Source organism: Photinus pyralis, unplaced genomic scaffold (genome assembly GCF_008802855.1).
Source record: "Photinus pyralis isolate 1611_PpyrPB1 unplaced genomic scaffold, Ppyr1.3 Ppyr1.4_LG3b, whole genome shotgun sequence".
Lineage (NCBI taxonomy): Eukaryota > Metazoa > Arthropoda > Insecta > Coleoptera > Lampyridae > Photinus > Photinus pyralis.
In genome coordinates, this window is record NW_022170510.1 from 10,694,586 (window position 1) to 10,717,830 (window position 23,245).

At 34.1% G+C, this 23,245-nt stretch overlaps 1 protein-coding gene across 1 annotated transcript in view; it reads left to right on the top strand.

The window, feature by feature from the left end:
- Positions 1-23,245, top strand: part of LOC116167113 (disintegrin and metalloproteinase domain-containing protein 10-like) — an 83,769-nt gene that overhangs the window by 9,223 nt on the left and 51,301 nt on the right. The window contains exon 2 of the mRNA XM_031482354.1: positions 18,023-18,161. Coding sequence (XP_031338214.1) covers positions 18,023-18,161 — 139 coding nt within the window. The remainder of the gene's footprint in view (positions 1-18,022; positions 18,162-23,245) is intronic.

Sequence of the window (23,245 nt, forward strand, 5' to 3'; positions counted from 1 at the left end):
TGACCATAACGTCGACTCATACAACACTTCTTAATCAAGCTGGACGGTGTGCAACACCAAGTAGTTTTTGACGTTAGGTTATTGTGGGTTCAGAATATTTTTTTTTAACTTTTTTCGAACTTGTCGACGATGTGGGCACGGTCGGCGTAGTGTCCCTAGTCGGCGATATGGACCTTCAAAAAATCGTGTCGGCGTTGTGGGCATTCGGCGAAGTGTCCTAGACCCAAAACAAGAATGATGTTATACATTTCTTATAAGAATATAAATGGAGACTTGACGTTTTCATAGAACACCTTTTTGAATAGGTACATATTTTCAGAGAAATGGTACACCTCAAGGGTCGGTTTTAAGCACGACACTTTTTGAAATCACATGTTAAAGTAATGTTGTATACAAATTATTATAATATACTGTATCAAAAAAGACATTAATGAGACAAAAATACATATACAAACCCTATAGAAAAATGGAGTGAAGAAACAACTCCATAAATGCATAAATTTTAACAGAAGATAGTCAGAAAACAGAAATTAAAATAAATAATAAGGTCCTGGAATATGTCCTAGACTATCTAGGTTGGATAAGAGCTTGGACATCAGAGTTCAGTGTTCAGTGTTCTCACTGTTTTTTTAAATCTTCTATCTTAACTTTGATCCTCGCTTTGGCCTATTACATTGACGTTTATTTTTAATTATTTTGAGATGTTTACGGATTCATTTAATTAAGATGGGGATTGAGATGTCAACCTTGCTTGGATCTGGATAAGTAACTAAAATTTGAGAGCTTTCTGTTCCATCATTTTAGTACAATAAACAATGAGATCTTGATTGATAAATTGAACGTGTTCATCATCGACTTCCAATTCAAAATCTCAAATCTGGATGGAAACTTCGAATTTCATTGAAAATCCCTCCAGCTTGCGCATTTCTGTAACGTAAAAGAAAATTGGTCGATTGTGTCTCATTTGTACTTGTGTACGACAAAACTATCATAATGCACTATTCTTTGGAGGAGTTTGTCATGTCAACACTAATTTTTTTAATATGTGAGTGTTCATGGAATATTATTTACCTTTATTTCATAATTTTGACTACGAATCAAGCATTTTTACGAATTTGGCAATGGTTTGGTTACGGCACAGCGATCTACTAACAAATTTATTGCTGTATTATCGTACCATTAATTGTTAATAATATAGTTAGATTTTTCTGTTATTTTCATAACTGTTCACTAAATTCAACAACCTTACATATACTTATACAAACTAAAATTTATTCGTGTGCTTCATGAATCACGATTTCTGCTGGACATTCTTACTACATTAACAACACCGGTTCAAAGCCCTTAATGATACTGCATATATTATTTTGAACGTTTATGGTCTCGTGACCATTCTTTGTGTGCTCATGGTGAATGACACCTACTATGATTTATCCGGATTTTACTAATTAATTTCAAGAGTGACTTGTTGAAAATAAATACGTTAAAATTACTGGCACGTGACTATTGTTTGTCTTTTGGGAATTTTGCACAGAACTGAATAAAACATTCGCATTCGCATGTAAAATTTTCTAAAATATGCGTATACCTACTCATTCGAATTTTCAATTTTAATTTAGGCACACTATCAAACATTTGTGAAAATCTTGTATATCTATCTAGGTCTTCCATCAAATTAAGTAGATGCTTTGAATAATTCGAATGAGGCTGCTTGGGAGGTATGTAAGAAGATTTCAAAGGAAAATTTTAAGCAAGTTCAAGGAAGAATTTCGAAGAAGATGCATGTTTCTCCAAGAAGGAAAATATTCATTGCTTTTAAGAAAACTCGTCATTGACATAACTGCTGTGCGTTCTGTTAAATTTGCCTTCGAAAGATTCTCTGTGAAAGAATGCACCCCGAAAAAATCTTCCCCACAAAATTCGCTTTCAGATTATCCTTTATCTAACAAGATTCAGTGCGATAAATTCTCTCTTCAAACTTACTTAAAACCTCGAAGATACTAGGATTTAGGATAATTCACCACCGGCTGAGGCCCCACCAAGACTCTAGGAAAACATGGATCTACAAGTTAGCTTATTTGAAACACTTTATATCCATTAGACTATATTTGCGGATGGATTAGGTACATAATTTCATAATAAGTTTTTGCTTTAATTCTAATTTTAATCGTCCGTTTATAATTGAAGTGAAAGTCCTCAGAACTGAACCTTTTTTTGTCGTTCTTGGGCAATTCTCACACAACACCGAAAAGAATCCGACAGAATAGTAATTAACGCGTACACTTTTGGCAGGAACCTCCATTATATCACAATTAAACGTGCACATTATCGACTTCCGCAAGCACAACTTATTTACGTAATTATATTATTGCAAAACAGCCAAAAGCATAATTAAGACTGAACTTCTGTAATTATTTGCTTGTTAAAACCGTATTAACTTTTTAATTTACGATGTCAAAATGTTTAAGCAAATTATAATATCTAATGAAATTATTGGAACAAAGTTCGTGAAGGAAACAAGAAGAAAAAAATAAGCGACGTGATGAAACCTCTAGGGCAAATCGGCTAATTTTGTTGCTTGACCGATGAAAAAGGTTTCGCGTGATTAATAGTGCGTTTCAATTTTATTTCATCACGAGTCGACTGAATTGAATGGATGAGTTTTCTTTTGAAAATAATTAAGTGATTTCTATGAAATATTTGAAAACGCGCTCGTAATTAATCATTTTGAAGAACAAAGGCGCGCCAGTTTTTCCATACAAAGCTCTCTGAATTTTTGTACAACTTCCTAATTTAAAGTAGCGAGCTAATTTCCCTAATAAAAATATTGGGCAGCGGATTCCATCGATCTGAATTGGTGAAAAACAAAACCGCTTTAATGATAATTTGTTAATGAGAAGCGTGTGTGTTCTCGTTTGGCGGTACTAAAATACGAGGCAATTGAATACCTTTAACATAAAATAAATTATAATTAAATGCCGAATTATTTAGATACTAGCGTGAACTTTGGGCATTAAGATCCATGCATGATATAGTCATTGCGGATCAATTCGTTGCTATGGAATTTAAACTGTATTTAATCTTAGGGGTTGTTAACATGCACAAATACTCTCGCAAATACCTATTCCTTTTAGCATTAGCAATAAGTTACTTATACTCAATGCATTTGCTGCATTTTTCTATAATGAGTAAAGGTAATTAATTAGTGGACTATACTAGCATTGTTTACTTACCCCTTTATTTCCTGTGATTTGTTCTAATCAATTTTACTGACTTATAGATTTTAATAGTTATTAGGTAGACATGGTGCATGAATGAATTTACTTAGGTATGGTAGATCTTCATAAATCGCCACTTCGAAATAAATATCTTTTTTTTTCTTATGTAGGTATAAGGGTGAACAACAAATTTTGTTTTTATAAAAATGGTAGGTAACATTTAAAATTGTGTAATGTGTTACAATGATTAAAAATTTTACATATACCGATTTTAAGTAAATTCTAATCTTTTCAAAAATTAATAACAACATTTAGCGTACTACTTATTCATATTTATGCACGACCCATGAAAAATTTTTTCGAACATCTTTTGTGCGGCAAGATGACTTCGCTTTTTTGTCCTGAATTCAGTTATAAAAATAAAAATTTGTTGATTTCGAGGTTGCTCCTCTATTTTTTGAGAGGCAAATATTGCTCCAAGTTGATACCAGTTCATATTCAAAAAAGAAGTAGTAGGTAGTAAAAAATTTACCGCTTTAATTCTGTCGCTACATAGTTACCGTAAATTGATTGCTCTTAACAAAGGCGTTTCATATGAAAAACATTACATTGATTTCCGGTGTAACCGGATACCGGAAATTTCAATGTGCCATCGGATAGATCGTGATGTCGCATACAAAATTATATTTGACCGTTTTTTTCGTATATCGCTAAATAAAAGAGACGTTTCTCGAACACATTGCATATATTGTTATCAATAACTATATACAGATTGTAATTAGTCATTCGTACATATGTTGGTAAGGGGTTCTAAGATCCTCCAATAGTCTATAATATTTTCTCTTAAAGACTTCGGTAGTCTTTAAAAACCTTTGTGAAGTTTCGTAAAATCGGTTTTGGAGTATCTTCTAGAGATCATTGAGAGCTTTTATTTGGTTTTTAAGGTCGTTTAAAAATCCTTAAGAGCCTTTCAAAGTCTCGAACACGCGTTTTAGCGTTAAGAGACGGGTCTTGAGTTTATGTGCAGCTTTTAACGTCTTTATAAGCTGATCTTCAATTCAAATCTTATACCTATCGCAAAGGGTCTCCAAGAGTATGCAACGGTTTTCCAAAGCCAGAGTTTTTAAAATTTTCTCATTTCTTTAAGGCTTCGGCGAGTCTTTTAAGTAATCCTTCATCAGAACCTTCAAGAGCTTTAAGGCGTTTAAAAGCATTTAAGAACGTTTAAGAGCCGAGCTTTCAAAAGACCTCAAGAGCCTTCAAAAGTCTCAGCTTAGATCCTTTAATAGACATTTAAGATCCTTAGTGAGCTTTTTATCAGTCCTCGAGAGTTTCTAAGCACTTTTAAGAGTCATCATCAGTTTAGGAAAGGCAAAGAACATTCTAAATGCCTTAACTACTACTTTCCATTGGGAAAATACCCTACGAGTGCACCTCGTAGGCTTTATCGTAGCCGATAATCTATTTTCTTGGATTAAATTCAATGGGAGATCATCCGTCCACTTTAAAATAAAGGGTCAACTAACTTTGAGGTAAACTGACGTCGAATTAAACTGAACCATTTCTTGCAGTTTCCTTGTTTTTGGCACTCGCAGTGCAATTGCGATATGTCGGGGTGGTGTGACAACTTAGAAGTGTATATACTAAAGTCGTTTTTGCCTCAAACGGCAGTAGCTTTGGAAAACTTCCGGAAAGATTGAAAAGTTTGTTTTTACCTACGTTGTTTTTATCCGATGGATGCTAGGTGAAGCGGGTTAGATCTGTCAACAGACTAAGTTTCACGAGTAGGTAACTATTTACTAAAGGAAATGTACGAAATCGTACGCATTCTTAGAAAGTTATGCCCATTACAAAAGTTACATAAAGCTTAACTAGAAAATTTGTGCCGACGCGTCTATTACTGGTGCGTAAACGTCCGGAAATTACCCGCACGAAAATGTATGAAATTCTACCTGCAGTTAGGTAATGTCAATTATGACTAAGGAAATCTGAACGTGTCGAAAGAAATGGAAAATTGTAGTAGAAACCGCCTATAAATTTACTAATTTCAGAAATTAGTTGCGTTGCCACGGCAACGGGTCGCAGAATGAATTCCCACCTTCTAGATACCTAGCGAGAAAGAGGGAATTCAACAATTTAATATTGGGGAAGCAAACGGTGCGTAAAATCGTCTCTTGATTGGCGTACTTATAATTGTGAGGCAGCGCGAGTAATACGAATACGTCGAAAAATGTAGTACGGCCGCGGATCGATTATTTATGGGGAGATTTTCTGCAATTAATTAGGCACGTAATTGGATCATGAAATTAAAAATACCCACTTAACCTGCGGCCTTCAGTTTTTATAAGGATACTTACTTCCAAAACGAAATTTGATGGTTTCATGGTCGTATGCGGAAAACGTGCATAATTTGTTGCTATTTGGTTTGGTTTACCCACGTTTATGACCTCATGACTAAAAGAGCAATTCCGTTGGATTAGCAAATGCATTAGGATATATTTTATCGTGTTTGTTGACAGTAGAGGTTTCTGGGCCATTTTACGAAATCGATATCAACACCTAATAGAAAGTGATGAAGATCCAATATTAAATGGGAACCTTCTGTGTTGTTTGATTACTTTGGGCTTAAAGGATCAGTAAAATGAATTCCCCGTGACTCACAGAACGTATACTTTGGCCTGGTTATGATTTAATTTTAAAAAACACCACAAAATAAATACATGGATTTTACACATTTTACGTTTTGTTTGCATATAATTTATTTTATTAACGACCTCTGCCAGTACCCAGGATACCACGACCTAACCGCCCGAGCGTAATGTGGCGGAACCCCGTCTATACGTCTTGCTGAAAATGCAGCTTTTCTTCGTCTAGACTCTAGCATGTCCCCATTGGCCCTCCAAAAATTCTATCACAACTATCACTGCTTCCAAGAGATGTAATACCCACGTTACGTTTGCTAGTCCAATAATTTTATTCCCGAGAATGTCCACACAACCATTAATTTTCTTTACACAAGTATGGATTTTCGTTATCCAGTACCGTCATCAATTCTGCCTAACTCTCGTAATCATCTTCGCCAACTATTTTCAGCCGTATAACTTTTTTTTTATTACCCACTGATCTCGTATTCTGAAACTTACGCACCAACTCCATGATAATGTTCTTAAGGGGATGCGTTTCATTAAATGGTTGAGCCGCTCTATGCGTACAACTGATTTCAGAGGTGCATCCTATTTTAAAATTATTTATATTAGAATCAACGAGCTATGAACAATTAAGATGGAATTCTGTTAAATTAACATCCTAAATTCTACAGCCTGGGTTTTTTAAAGTGTTACAAGGCGATATTTCGAAACAGTTTTGAATATTTTTATGAAATTTTGGTATCCTTATGAAGATATGGCCGGTAAATTTTAAAAATGCTTTTTTGACATTTTTCTTTTCTCAATTTTTAGTCGTTAGGCCCATGGGGGTGATTTTGACATTTTAAATGAAATGATACACTTTTCTTTTTAAAATTCGAATCTACATGAAAAACTACAAGTTCGAAGAAGAACCTAAACGGACGAAAACAGGGCAGTTATAACCATATCACAATATTTTTCACCAACACTTTGAAAATCGCGTTTTGAACTTTTGAAATTGGGCAAGACAAGTGCAAATGTCAGTATCCCCGAAAAGACACAAATTGAGTGTTAATATAACCCATGGTAATCGAATCACTTTTCATCATTTCTGTTATGACTCGCCTCGAAGTTTACTTTATAGGGATGCATTTTGATCTTGGGATCCCTGTTTAAGATGAAGTTTTAAGAGCTACCTTGCATCAATTCAAGTACAATGCAAGTATTTGTATGTACTCCAAATTTAGTACATAGTAAACCGCAAATATCTGTTGGAAGGGTACCACGTTTTAGTTCTATTGCGTGGTTACTTTTTTGCTTTTCCATTAGAATTATAAAAGTCGTTGGGAAGACTATTCGAATAGAAACTAAAACAATACGGAAATATTAGTTTTCCTCTCAAAAAGATATAATTTAGTGCAACTTGCACAGAAAAATGTGTGGCTTGACTAATTTTTCTAGGATTAAGTACATAATGGAAACTAAGTTGGGCAAACATTGGTTTTTCTTTAAAAGAGAATTATACTTCTATTACCTTGTCACGCTTTTTTGTAAAAAAAAACCCTCTGAATATTACTTCCAATTCATCACTGACGAAATGCGACAATTTTCTTTTATGTAACTGGAACACCTCGTAGAACACCGATGTGGTAGTAAATAGTAATAATTCAGCGTAGTCCAGATAAAAAATGGTTTAATTTTTTAACTATGAATAGTCGGAAATAATCTTCGTAGTTATTTACATATGGACAAGTGTGCAGTCAATTTTTATTGATATAAAATGCATAATCGTCAAATTTTTACTTTTCCTGAAAAAGATATAATTGCACAGTATAAACCTGAGGTAATTTATGTTGTATATACCTAATGGCTTATCTCACTAAGTTACCATGTTACAGAAAATTTATGTAAGTAACTAATACTTATACGTTTGCATATGCTGTTATAAATACTTTGAACCTCGCTTTGAATATTCAACGTATCTCAAAAATAGTCCATTCGTACTCCTTTAGGTCTTATGTGGGGCGATTTAAGGGATTCAAACAACTTACTTGGCACTGACACATGAAAAGAGCTGTACTCATCGGGTCGCTTCGAATTAAGTTTGACACATTTGATTTCATCAAAATCGTGACAGGTGAACAATAACTTATAGGATCTAAATTTTAGACGTGAAGGTGAGAGAAAGTTTTTGCTCTTTTTAAAATAATTCCAACTGCTGATCCTTCAATAAGGGGATTCTTTGGCTTCCTTCGTTTGGTAACCTCTCCATCGCCATCGATGGTTTTAGTATTTGAGACAGATTTTTGTGGTTATGGCCTCAAAGCATTTGGAGGCAGAGATTAAATAGCGGCTCGTACTTGGACAGCACTACAGGCTTTGGGCATGTATGGAGATTTAATTTATGGAGAAGTCATCTCGATTGAAGCTTTAATCTTTGGAATAGCTTCTTTATTTATAATAAATCTTCGGAACGCATACCAAGCTCCGCATACTTGCGACAATTTTAATGGAAAGCACTATTTCTCGCGAGGTATTATTAAAGAATGAATTTTTTTAAAATATGACAGCATTAAAAACAAGATCAGGCTAGTAAAATTATTAAATTAATTAACAAACTATTTTCCTTAATTTGAATTTTTTGTTAAATTTGATTATGTAATACAATACGTTTTTTTATGCTGCTATATCCAAAAAATCTTACTTTATAAGTATACCAGTGTGTCCCAAATCGCGTGGGATTGCATGGGTAACTTTGTTATTATTAAAGATAGAGACTTGGTTGAATGGGAAATGTTTTGCAGTTTTGGATGCTTATTTAAAATTTCCTTATGGAAATTCAAAATGTCGCATAGGTTCGACGTAAATTCAAAAAAACTAAAATTGGTCATTTCCTTGAATGTCTTATATCATCGAAAGTATAAGAGATATAAAAAAAGTGTTGTATAAAAGTGACTATCTTTGATACGCTTAATTTAGAATTGATGTCAAAAAAAAATTTAAGATGGCCACTTTTGAGGAACATTTACCAACTTCCTAAAGTTAAATGGGCGCCATATTGGATTTTTAGATTACTTGATAGATTTTTTAATTCTCCTTTCAACGAGCCATCATATCATAAGATTGAAAATAAGATACCAGTTATATCAACGGTTTTTATATTTTAATCAAGTAGGCTGTGATGAATTAAAAAAAAAAACAAAACAAAATCTATTAGAGCCAACAAAACAATGAAAATAATTTACATCAGGTGTTTAAAAAATCAGGGGCGCACTCATGAGAGGGGGGTTTGGGCATTACAACTCTCTCCAAAATGTTATATAAGTAGGCCTAGAAAAATTTTGATTTTTATAACATCACTTATTGACTATCTTATTATCCATACTTACATACCTACAAATGGTGGTATAACTACAAACTATCCCCTCGAAAAAATGTCATGCCATTACCCGTTAAACACATTTCAAGACACTTTGCTTTATTTTACACAATGTATTACCATTGATGCATTGTCCCAGGTCACATTTTGTAGGACAGTAGGTGGTTTATCCGCAAGAATATCGAAACTAACAGTTTTACCAGTCCGAGTATATGGACAGATGAATCTTATTTTTCTAACTGCGGAGTGTTCAAATTGACATAATGAACACTATACGCGTCACAGGAAAACCTACATGTTGTAGTTTCACGCCGAAATCAAGTAATATTTTTTTAAATTAATGTATTTTATGGCATAATGGAAAGTCATGTAATTGGACCGGATCTTCGTTGGATCTTTAACTGCTCACCATGATTTACAAATTCTCCAATAAACTTCCTTAAAGGATTTTTCTTGACAACGTATGTTTCGAAGAAAGGGTTGGTTTATGCTACCTATCAACAAGCTGGCTGCTCAGGTCACAATTCACGAATTATGTACAGTACATTAAATTATAAAAGTAAGTACTTAATTAAAAAATAAAAGTAAAGTGGAAGTAGCTACCACTACAATAATAATAATAATCATCAATGGCAACACGTTGCCTAAACTGTCTTGATATGTGTTTCACTAATAATGACCAGTATTTTAAACATCTGGTGTAATTATTTTCATTGTTTTGTTGCCTCTCGAATAGATTTTGTTTTGTTTTTTTTTATTCGTCACAGACTACTTGATTAAAATACAAAAACCGTTAATATAACTGGTATCTTATTTTCAATCTTATGTTATGATGGCTCGTTGAAAAGAGAATTAAAAAATCTATCAAGTAATCTAAAAATCCAATATGGCGCCCATTTAACTTTAGGAAGTTGGTAAATGTTCCTCAAAAGTGGCCATCTTGAATTTTTTTTTGACATCAATTCTAAATTAAGCGTATCAAAGACAGTCACTTTTATATAAAACTTTTTTTATATCTCTTATACTTTCGATGATATAAGACATTCAAGGAAATGACCAATTTTAGTTTTTTTGAATTTACGTCGAACCTATGCGACATTTTGAATTTCCATAAGGAAATTTTAAATAAGCATCCAAAACTGCAAAACATTACCCATTTAACCAATTCTCTATCTTTAATAATAACAAAGTTACCCATGCAATCCCACGCGATCTGGGACACACTGTATAATGAACCGTCCAGTGGGTGCTATTTAAAAAAATATGCCCTCCTTGACCATGCAGAAGTAGGTACGCCACTGACTACAAATATAAAGCACATGTAAAAAACTTCTTTAAAAAAATGTTGTTTTGTACAATATTCAGTGTTTCAATGGCACATGACACATTTACAGGTAAAATTCAATTTTATATCAAACAGTGCCAAACGAAGTGCTATTTGTGTATGTAACTGTTCTATAGCACTAGACTGATTTTAGGGAACGTTCTGATTATTTTCTTTCGCCAGGGAAACTGTCATAAAGTCATTGCTTGGATGCGAGCGAGCTGAATTTTGAGCTCTTCGTGGTCCAAAAATTTAATCTACTTATCAGTTTTATCAATGCAGCTTGTAATCGTAGTTGTAGTGTGTACCTAGTTAATAAAGTACGAAAAAGATATGGATAAACAGTGACTTACATTGTGATAATGTAATCACATCAGCAATCGTTGGAAAAATTTTTTTACTGCATAGCTAATCGTTTCGTCATGGGATGATTTAATAAACTTGGATATTCTTGTATAAAATGGCCCTCTTTGCAATTTGGAGAAATGATATTTAGTATACCTTGTCATGTATTTTAAATTTAGCCTAAAACTTGGAATCCTGCATGTTCTAAGTATGTACTACATACATACATTTGTTCGCGAGAGGCCGTGTAATCTGTACAAAGGATTTCAACCTAGGTTGCTGTACCACTTGACCAAATCCAGATTCGAACGTGGGATCTTTTTGGTAGTATTTGGCTGACATGGTATGACTATAAGACATAAGTAAGTAATGCTCACTTATAAGCTCGATCTCCATTTCTCTAATTCGATACAACTGAATACCAAACGAACCTCGGGATCTTCAGCTTCACGCATCCATCGATACCAAAACTTTTTGGTCCGACAGTTTACGTACCACAACAAACAGTAGCGACCTTTCTTATAAATAAGAACATTTGTAGCAATTTTCAAAGCGATCGTGCGTTTCTAAACAAAGTTACCGTGCACACGAACAGACAGACAGCAATACAAAATTATAAACCATCTCGAGGACCGTGAATAATTAAGCAAATAGTCTAAACGTACGACTCCCCCAACACGAGGATTACAGCCAAGAAAGATAGTTCATAAACTATTAAACATGGCCTATTGATTTGTGTATTTTAAACTGCGTTGTTTACGGTCTTGTCGTTTACTTAATTAGAATTTTGTAATTCAAGACAGTTGGTGCCGCTTAGGGAACAGTACAGTCCAGCCTTTATTGTACAGTTTTTCTCATGTTTTTCAATTCCCTCGTCAATTTGGGGTTGATGTAGGTAGACTTTGAAATTTTCCGGCAATTTATTTCCACGTTTGTATCGCATTTATGATTGTCAAATAACAAATGAGCGCTTTACATTTTGTGAGCAGTTAAAAATTGATGTCGCATTAGAAATTTCCTTAAATGTAATCCAAATTTTATGAGGAAGTAGGAAAGATATACGATAAATAGAATGGAACAACCCCTAATCCAATTGAAAGCTCCCTTATTCCGTTCTCGCATGCAACATTTGGGGGTGACATTTTAAATATTTTACGTTAAACTCCCTGCATTAGTATACTGCACCCACCACCACCACCATCAACTTTTTTTTCGGATACGATAGATGTGATTAAATACTTTTATGCGCAAGTAATCGATGAATATATAATGGGATCTGGGTTGGGCTCGGTTGCCCATGTATGAGGCTTAATATATACGACAAATTAAGGTTTTTTCTTCTCTTTATGAGAAAACGATTTCTCGGGAAATTCGATTTAATGTAATAAGGAGGCGGATCTTTTTATAGTTGTATTTCTTTCTATTGAATTTAGAAGATATCCTTCGGGATTTTGTGATTCAATCATCCAGATTTGAGCCCTTTTGTTGTTCTATTTTATCTTAGTATTTTTCATTATTTACAACTGATAGATTTTTCCCAAGGATAAATTGCCTTCGCGTATATTTTTCTTTCGCAAGCTAAACTTTGCTGAAACTAAACAGAGCAATGAAACCAGGGGACCGTCACGTAAAGCTCTCCATTTTGTTGATGTTTAGGGTTAAAATAACTGTTGGAGAAGTCATTACGGACATCATTAACCACTATCAAATTTCAATACCAAAAATGGAGAAAAAAGATTTAAAGTTCCAGTATAAACAGGAACAATATGACGTGCCTTACGAACAATTTTACATATACAGTGTGTTCATATTTCCATGCTTATCTCAGTTATTAATAGATATAGAAAGAAGGCTAAATTATATTTGATTTTGAATTCCCGCTCCTCGCATCATCCAATTTTGCTAAATATAGGTAACAGCACTTATTTATTGCTACAGTGCGAAATTTGATATTTGTTGCAACAAATTACAAACGAGGATTGTGGAATGTTTGCTAACCCATTGGTAACAATTTATTCTTTTTCTTTTTAATAACTACATGTTTCAAACGAATTGCTTTAGTGATCAATTGTGTGTCAAATGGAAACGGTTGGGGGTTGCCATCTACTGTCATTAAAAATAATCTCTTTGAACAGGCCTTTTCTTAGGATTTTTAGCGCATTTTTAAAAAATGATTTCAAAATGTTAAAAATAGAAATTGAAATATACAGGGTGTTAATATAGAAATTGAAAAAAAATGTTTAGGACAAATATAGTAGAACTACCTACATTTGTCCTAAACAGTAATTTTATACAAGTTTTACTTTCAAAAATCGATGGGGCAGTTATCAAACAAGTTTTGATCGATCGCCATTTTGTTATTTGACAAAATAAAAAATAATTGCAAATACAACTGTTTTAGAGAACTAAAAGATAGTTTTGAAAGTTTTTGTTTTTTTTCAATGGCCCTTAAAATAAGGGAGTTATGATGATTTCTCGAAAAACAAAGACATACTACTAACTTCGAATTCGAGCACCAATGAAAAAATTGGAAATAAGCAGTGAATGGGCCCTTAATTTACGGATAGCCCTCGTATTTGAGTTTAAACATGGGCGCTACGTTTATGTTAGATGCATTGTAGTTAACATTTCAAAGAAAATCGTGGTATTACCGAGTCCCCGCATGTGCGGCTTTGATTTATACTATACAGGGTGGTGACTTGCGTAACGAATTATAGGGATTACAATGTAAAATTCATAACATGCGATTATTGGCTCCCCAAATCATTTTAGAGCAAAAATGTATTAAAGTTTTTTGTAGGAAACAAATTTTACGCCATTCAACGGTATTAATTTTCAAATTTTTTCATCTTTTTTCATGATAAAGACGGAAAATTGGAAAAATAAAACCCGCATCTTTTTCGATAATCTGTGAATTTTCTAAATCAAAAAGTAAACCCTTCTGCTCGCCCTTCTGTTACTTTTAACATCACACTTATTGCTTGTAATGAATAGTCGTTGTAGTAGTCGGGTTGACTTTCCTAGTTCTCTTGGAGGCGAATATCCCGGAAGCGAGGTTTTCTGAGGAAAATGATGCCACATTTTTATGGCAATTTTCCTGCAATTTATTTGGACGTGGCCCTTTCACCGCATTCTAATAATAACAATTCCATTTTCCATGGATACTTTTATTTTTAACTTCTTGGCTTTAAATTTCGAGATTTAAAGGATACATATACAGGGCACAGCTTATAGTAAGTAACCTGTGTACAGGGTGTAGCATATAAGATCCCTCGGATCATAATTCCTTTACTACAAGGTGGCGCGCGGGAACGATCGATTATGAATCGATTAGTATTATTGTAATTGGAACCATGACAACACTTTGTTGACGTGGTTGTGTGTAGAAAAGTTCGCCATTTCATTTGCGCTGGAAAATTGGACTGGTCAAGAACGTGCATTCGCTGTGAAGGCATTTTACAAAAATAACGACAGTTATGAGCAAGCAAGACGCGATGTCGAGTGGCCCGCCAGGTCCCCAGATCTTTCAACGTGTGATTTTTTTTGTGGGGATTCCTGAAAGATCGAGTGTTTAGAACTCGCACACATAACACCAATGAACTCAAGGACAGGATTCGTGAAGAGATTTCATTGATTTCTGTCGAGTTGTTGCAAAGAGTTATGGCAAATTTGCGTTCGCGAATGGAGGAATGCGTGCGCTTAGAAGGAGCTCGTCTAAGAGACACAATTTCTATTTAGGTACTTTATCGAAAAAATAACATTTTTGATTGACCTTCGCCAAATGTCATATTTTTAAAAATTTCTTAGGTGCTACACCCATTTTCCCATTCTGTTTATTTAACATTAGATTGGCTTATATTGGCATGGGATTGTAGTAAAAATTATCGGTATAAAACTAATGGGATATGGGTGTTTTAATGAAAATCCCGAGGAAAATCCAAAAATGTAAAAATATACATGGTGTCGTACCATCTAAATTTCGAAATTTAAGGTAACTTACGGTCCAACCAAAAGTGAGGGAAAAATACTATATTGAAGTCAATTTATTTTTACTTATATCATCCAGTAAAAATTCTATTCATGTCTCCAAACCCCTCAAAGGAAGGGGGGTGAGCCTAGTATGGTTTACACACAAAGGTAGATCCATAGCATACAATAATCCAAGGTACCGGACAACTACATATAGAAATTTTACTCTTGCCCTTTTAAAACTATGCAATATGTGAAAAAATCCCTCGTATATGACACTCATCTATTGTCAGGGTCTTTCGGTCCATCAAAATTTTTACGTTATTATTGATTATGTTTATAAGGGCAAACCGAGGGTCAAACACTTAACCACTCAATTTTTTTACAGAAAAACTATATCCATCTCGGCACGCCATCTATTAAAATTGAATTTGATAGCTTAATACATGTAAAGGGTATTACGTTACACAAAAATTGAAGCAATTTTATTGCTAATTTCACAAGCAAAATTCAACTACAATTTTAGGAGCAAATTCAAACTTCACGACAGTACAAAAACGGACAAATTCAAACTTGTTTCAAAAGAACTGAAAGGGTGGTATGTACTTAAACGAGACCAGCATTTTCATTTTATAAGAAACACGCTCTATCCATAAAACTAGAGCTATGTTCTAAATATCTACCACATCCATTCTCTTAAATGATTATAACAAAGCCTTTTCAGAATGAGAAATTTTTGTTTTATTTTATTTTTATCTTTATCAAATAGTAACACCACAGCTAAATGGAAAATGTCGGTGCATCTAAAGGGATATTTAAACGAATGGAATTAATTGCGAATTTAGTCGTGGGAGGTTCTTCACTTCCAGAGATCAGTTTGCACGTAGGCATTAAAAGTCTGAATTGTGAAACAAATTACTGATAAAACGTAGCTTAGTCTATGTACTTATTTCAAACGGACGCTACGATTACTGAATGGAAATCCATTTCCCTTGAAGGAAAGGTAAAAATTAGGGGACATCGCGAGGTTTATATTCATTTAACATGATTGTTTATCTAAGAGTGATGTTCCAACTTTCCCTTCATTTTACCGTTCCTTTGTGCCAGAGTTTCCACCCCTAAAGCAATATAATTAAATTAGTTTAAATCGGGGTTGCTTGTTTTCGTATATAGTTTAAAAGCCTTTACATTTCACACAATACATTATATACCTCATAAATCTACCATAGCACTTTCTTCGACGAATTACTTTTCGAGGCACTTACCCTCTAATTTGCACGGCATTAATTGCCCGAATCGATTGCGCGTAAATAATCGAAAGCAATACACGTAAGAAGGGCTGTAAAGTTCCTAATTACAATGGATTAATAACAAATCTGAGACGCCGAGGAAGTTTAGTCGATACCTAAATCCCATCTACTTCAAAACAACAAGGAACAAAGGGATTAGGTTAAGTTCGAATATTGAGATTAAAACTTACGTATATCTCTCTCCTCCCTCGCAATTATCAGAAGTAGGAAGCAGATCGAAAGAGGGTAAACGTACAAATCATGGCTTCCTTCCTGAAAGTACACCGAACGGAAAGGGAAAAGTCAACACGTCACAATCAATAATCTTTGACGATACGAAACTTTCTGCAAATAATTAAAGGAAACAAGAAAAAAATTCGAGAAACTGTAATGGAATAATTATCTTTTTGCCTGAAAATATATTCAGCAATTAATTAAAGAGGATATTCATGAAAGCAACTCTCAAGAGGGTTTACTTAATTTTAATTTCGCTTCACTTGAACAGACTAAACCTTGCATTCATTAAGGCGAGTCGCGATTTAAAAAAAAAGAATGTGCAAAAGTGCAAGCCAAAACGTTGATAATTATCGGGAAAACGAAGGGGATTAACCTACTTAAAGCTCTCATTAAACTTCTATGACAACTTAAGACAATGTGTTTAAGATCTCCAGCAGCTGATATACCCCTGCCATTTCGTATAATTACTTGGAGATAATTTACAGCGATTCAACGAAAGGTTTAGTATTTAAAGTAAGAGTTTTTTCACGTGATTTTTGTTGTCACATTATTAATCCCAGTTTGGGTACCCAGTGTAATTTGCTGGACTTATTTTTATGACCACGACCATAACAATCTCAAAATGAGTTTCGGCAAACAGTATACATTTGGACCATTGTCATTTAACGCTCAAAATATGTTTAATCCTTTCTCAAGCTACAAGGCGAAACCGGAAAACGGAAAATAATCAATTTTGAAAACTATATGCGCACCAGTTTGAATAACTTACAATAACCCTGAACGTTACATAAATTCTTTACCCTTTATCGACATCGCTTTAATTAGGGTACGGTTACAAGGAAACTTCGGCTAAAATCAAGTTGCCTGAAATGGCATGTGCTATACTAAAGTTTAATCGAGTTGTAAAACACCAAATGGCAAAACAATACCAAATTAATAGTAATGGCGCCGGATAAATTCAAATTACAAATACACGTGCTTGCCATATCATCTGTAAATGAATGACTACGGAAGTGAGCCTTTCTAATTCTTTTTTGCCTTGCTCTTTTTGTGATTCAAAAGATCCCCACTAAAAATGGCTTTACCTTACTTAAAATTCGGTGCTTGCAGAGGGAAATGTAGCAAATTCCAAATCGGTCAGTGCCTCTTTGCATAAGCAATTAAAGTGTCTTTAATTAATTGTATGGTCTGCTGCTGTCCTAAAAATCTGGGAATTGATATCAAAATTCAAATTAATTAAGCGCGCTTCCAATGACACCATCATTTATCCCATTAAAGTGAGGAGTAGCAGTAGGATTGAAGACCCATTCAATTTTACGATAAGCTCAATTGGTAAATTGTCTTCAGAGGAGGAGGCCGTCTTACCTTTAATTTTATCCGCGAAATATTAATTGTTGAATAGGGTGGTGAAGAAAAGAAACACAGAAAATTCGCCCGAATTAGAAAGAAATCTTTAACTACAGAAACTTCAACATCAAATCTATGTGTCCGCATTTTTGCGCAAGTAACTAAAATTGTATTTATCAAAGTGAAAGTAAACCAAATTCGGGGCAAGTTTAAATTGTGTTTTTTTTATGTTGGGGATTTTGGTTGTATTTTAGTGAAATGCATCACTATTGCAATTTTTGTTGCAGGTTTTCAGTTAAACTCGTTTATACACCACTACGAACCGGCTCGCTACGATCGATCTCGTTTGGATACACAGCATAGTCGAGTACGAAGAAGTGTAACGCATAAACATGATGTACGTTTGGAAATCCGCGGACATGGGAGGTGAGTATTTGCAGTAATCATTGCATATGTAAACGGAAAAAACTCAGTCGAGCTTATACATATTATTTTATTCACGGTACGTGTGCAGCAATGTATCAATAATTTAATATAACCCCTTGTATTAAAGTTAGGCTGAATTGGCAGGTTATAAAATGAAAGAACAAATTCCGCGGCATCGAAGCAGAAAAGTCCACACGATGGAGGAAAATCGCAAAAAAAATAGCTGACAGTTTAGGTCTCTACCTACCCCCCCTTTCCATTAAAATTCGGTACGCGTCTCTTCGGAATTTCAAACATTTTAACTTTATTTAATTAAAGTGATTGCAATGCGACCTGACACGAAGTATGGGCGACTGAAAAAATGTAGACGTTTCAGGCATACGTAACGTGTAAGTTGCCGATTATGTTTCACGGTATGCATTTTCCGAAGTTGTTTAGTTTCGTTTCGAATTTGGCTATAAGTCTTGCAAAGGGTTTGACATAAATTGAGGGAACTGTAGGGAAACATCAATATAAATTTTTATTGAAAATGCGAATGTATAGAAAAGTCGCTTGGGAAATTTACTTCGAAAGGTCAGTTATGCATGTATTTCACTATGCGAGCGCGAATCAAATTTTTCCTCGCATTTGTATTTTTTTTATGACATAGGTATGTATATTTGTTTTATTTGGGATGACTGACAATACGTACTGATGCAATGCATATTTGGACATACAACCTGTTCCATTGTTTAGACAGTTTATCTGCTATCTTTTCTTAGCATTTATTCAGTTGGAAAAATCAAAGTATTAATTCGCACAGGCTCAATCGAAAGTAAACTATGTGGAAGGTTTTGTTTCCGATTGCCTTTGGTGCCTAGTAATTAACGAGCTCCTAGCGAGTTTATAATTTTGTTGTGTCTGTCCGTCCGTCCGTCCGTCCGTTAGCACGATAACTCATAAACGAATGGACCGATTACGATGAAATTTTGCAGGTGGATTCTTTATCAAATTTGTAGATCGGAGTTCGAGAATTGGCAATGTAGCCCAAAAAATAAAGTAGGCCCTTTTGACATCTCCGTTAGTTATGACCCGAATTGCATGAAATTCAATATGCGCATAGCTTTAGCCATATAAAACACAATTCCAAAAGTTGAACCTAATCGATCAGCATTCACAGTGCCCTTTGCGCATCTCGACCATTTACAGACCGAATTGCAAACTTTCTTATTTATGAAGGTATTTAAATGAAATTTGATACATAGCCACTTGGAATAAAAGCAAATTTAACGCCAGTTTCCAAATTTGGTTTTGTGCATGCGCAGTGCCAACTTCCTCATTTATGGAGGCAATTAAATAAAATTTGATACATAGGCACTTGGAAAAAACCAAATTTTACGCCAGCTTCAAACTTTCGTTTTGCGCATGCGCAGTGCCAACTTTCTGATTTATAGGGGGATTTAAATGAAATTTGGTACATAACCACTTGGAATAAAAGAAAATTTAACATCAGTTTCAAAATTTGGTTTTGCGCATGCGCAGCTTATTTATGGAGGCATTCAAATGAAATTTCATACATATACACTTTAAATAAAAGCAAAACTAACATCAGGTTTAAAATTTGGTTTTGCACATGCTATAGCCATACCCAGGAGCTCGTTTGCTATATTTGTTTAATTTTTTGTTTGATAGCTTCCTGTCAACCAGAGCTGGGCAGAATACTTTTGAAAAAGTATTTGAATACTAAATAGTAAATACTTTACACAAATCAAAGGTATTTGAATACTAAATACTTTTATGTCCAGCACAAGCGAATACTAGATACAGATACATTGAAAAGTATTCAAATACTTAAAAAAATAAGTATTCAAATACTTTAGAATGTATTCGAATATTATAAAAAGTATTCGAATACTTTGAAAAGTATTCGAATACAGTAAAAAGTATTCAAATACTTGTCACTCAAATACATTAAAAATTTAAAATAGTATACTAGATAAAAGGCTTAATACTAGATAAAAAATCAAGTTATACTTTGTATGGGGTTAGCTTTTTTTATATTTCTATTGTTATATACAAATTTAAGGGGAGTAAAAGCGTATTATTATTATTATTATTATATAGGAGGTACCTACCAGGACCTTTCTTATACCAGTTATATCCTTAAGAATACGTGTACCAGTTTTCAAAGCGATCGTACGTCATGCACATGATACGTACGCCTTTCTGAAATTAATCCTAGCGATTTTGGAACAGATCCATTTTTGACCATCCGTTTGTCCGTGTGCATGATAATTGTCTCAGATCGACCCGGAAAAACACATTTCTTATAGAATGTGGCCTGTAGAATCCATAATTTCAAACAGTTCCAAGATTGGGCTACTAGTTCAAAAGTTACAGCCCTTTGAATTTTCTTTCGAAATTGGTTTCTAGTCTATAACTTTTGATTGAGAAGTCTGATCGAAAAAGTACGAATTGTTTTGGATTCTACGCACCAAAATTAATAAGAAAAAGTGTTTTCCCGAGAAATTTTGGTGTAGTCGATTTTTGGTAAAAAAGGAAGGTTATACACTGCCTTTTTTTGAGCCCCGAAAAAAAAATTGTCTCAGATCGACCCGGAAAAAAAATTTTCTTATAGAATGTGGCCTGTAGAATCCATAATTTCAAACAGTTCCAAGATTGGGCTACTAGTTCAAAAGTTACAGCCCTTTGAATTTTCTTTCGAAATTGGTTTCTAGTCTATAACTTTTGATTGAGAAGTCTGATCGAAAAAGTACGAATTGTTTTGGATTCTACGCACCCAAATTAATAAGAAAAAGTGTTTTCCCGAGAAATTTTGGTGTAGTCGATTTTTGGTAAAAAAGGAAGGTTATACACTGCCTTTTTTTGAGCCCCGAAAAAAAAATTGTCTCAGATCGACCCGGAAAAAAATTTTCTTATAGAATGTGGCCTGTAGAATCCATAATTTTAAACAGTTCCAAGATTGGGCTACTAGTTCAAAAGTTACAGCCCTTTGAATTTTCTTTCGAAATTGGTTTCTAGTCTATAACTTTTGATTGAGAAGTCTGATCGAAAAAGTACGAATTGTTTGGATTCTACGCACCAAAATTAATAAGAAAAAGTGTTTTCCCGAGAAATTTTGGTGTAGTCGATTTTTGGTAAAAAAGGAAGGTTATACACTGCCTTTTTTTGAGGCCCGAAAAAAAAATTGTCTCAGATCGACCCGGAAAAAAATTTTCTTATAGAATGTGGCCTGTAGAATCCATAATTTCAAACAGTTCCAAGATTGGGCTACTAGTTCAAAAGTTACAGCCCTTTGAATTTTCTTTCGAAATTGGTTTCTAGTCTATAACTTTTGATTGAGAAGTCTGATCGAAAAAGTACGAATTGTTTTGGATTCTACGCACCAAAATTAATAAGAGAAATTGTTTTCCCGAGAAGTTTTGGTGCAGTCGATTTTTGGTAAAAAAGGAATACTTTACGAAGTATCCAAATACTTTGCGAAGTATTCGAATACTAAATATTTGTGAAAGTATTTGAGTTACAAATACAAATACTGCTTCCATAAAAGTATTTCATTACAAAGTATTTGAATACTTTAAAGGATTTGAATACTAAAAAATATTTACAAAATCGAATACTGCTCTGCTCTGCTGTCAACCCTGTGCACTTGAGATATTCAAGATGGAGACTTTACAGTCATACGATCATAGATAAAAGTAAATGAAGAGATGATTGATTTTTTATATCAATTGATTTTTTAGTAAAATTGGCCAAAAACTCCTCCAGAATTTCCTTTAATTTTCCCAATTTATTGCATTGACATAAATCACCCCCATTTTTAGACCAAGTAACAGTAACCGCTTAAAACTTAAATTTTATTTTTAACATCACTAATAAACATTGGGAGGATATTGAAATCAGTACAAAATTTAATTTTAAGATTTCATCTTTCCTCTGATTTCGTCATATGTTTCCCGAAAAGATAATATATTGCTTTCAGAACTCCTACGTGCAGTATTTTATATTTCACCAATTTTTAACGAAATAAGTAACAGGCTTTGTTTGAAAGTTGAGTTGTTCTACAAATTTTCCTCCACGTGTCCCCTGACTTCTTACGTATTTCCTTAGAATCTTCTCTTATTTCTTTATTGTTTCCCACAGATTTCTGCATCCCCAGAATTCCCCCCATAATTGACTTTAATTTTAGCAGCTTCTTACATTGACATTGTAATCAGACTTCCATATGCAGGGACAATACAATTGTACAGTTCAGTAAAAAGGTAGGTATAGTGGAGATACTTAACAGGAAATTTTGGGGAGGCATTCGGTCAATGCCTAGGTATTTAATGGTATCAAAAAGGGGAAGGGGGGTACCTTGTAGGGGTGAAGTCGACGTGGTCGCTAGATTGATGTCGACTTGCTCGAAATTGTGGTACCGGAATACCAGCGATCTTGAACGAAAGTATGTCTGGAATAAGAGCGATAACAAAGGGGACATTTTCGATAAAATTGTGCATTTCGAGATTAAACGTTGATACCGTGGTGCAGGGATTTTTAAGGCAGTCTGCGAGCACACGTTTTGTTGGTACGCTAAAATTATTTTTCGTTTTGCTTCGACCTTCTTCTCATTATTCGTATATTGATCATACCGAGATCCAAATTCCACTACGTTTCCTTTCATTGGGGGCAGAATTCTTCCAGGTTGTGCCTGAAGAAATGACATAACATAACATGTCGTTTCCAAATTTATTTTTATATTCAAAGGTGAAGAGAAGTAAGAGTAGTGTTGAACCAGAAGTCCTAGAGAACAGCATAATTTGCACCATTGGAATTGGCTAAGTGATTCCCTAATTAGCAGTAAATAATTGTCCGTCATAAACAATTATTTACGTTATACCAGCCTGAGTTTCTTACTTACTTTTAAAAAATTTAATGTGCGGCGGATATAACGGCTCAGACAATTGACGAGTTAAAATAATGAAGGTAATTATTTACGTTTAATAAGCGTCTTCATCTCATTTCATTGCTCTTTAAAGAAGAAATTATAAATTGAAATTTGAATTAATCCTTTTGTTCTTTGACGTATAATTTATGAGAGCATA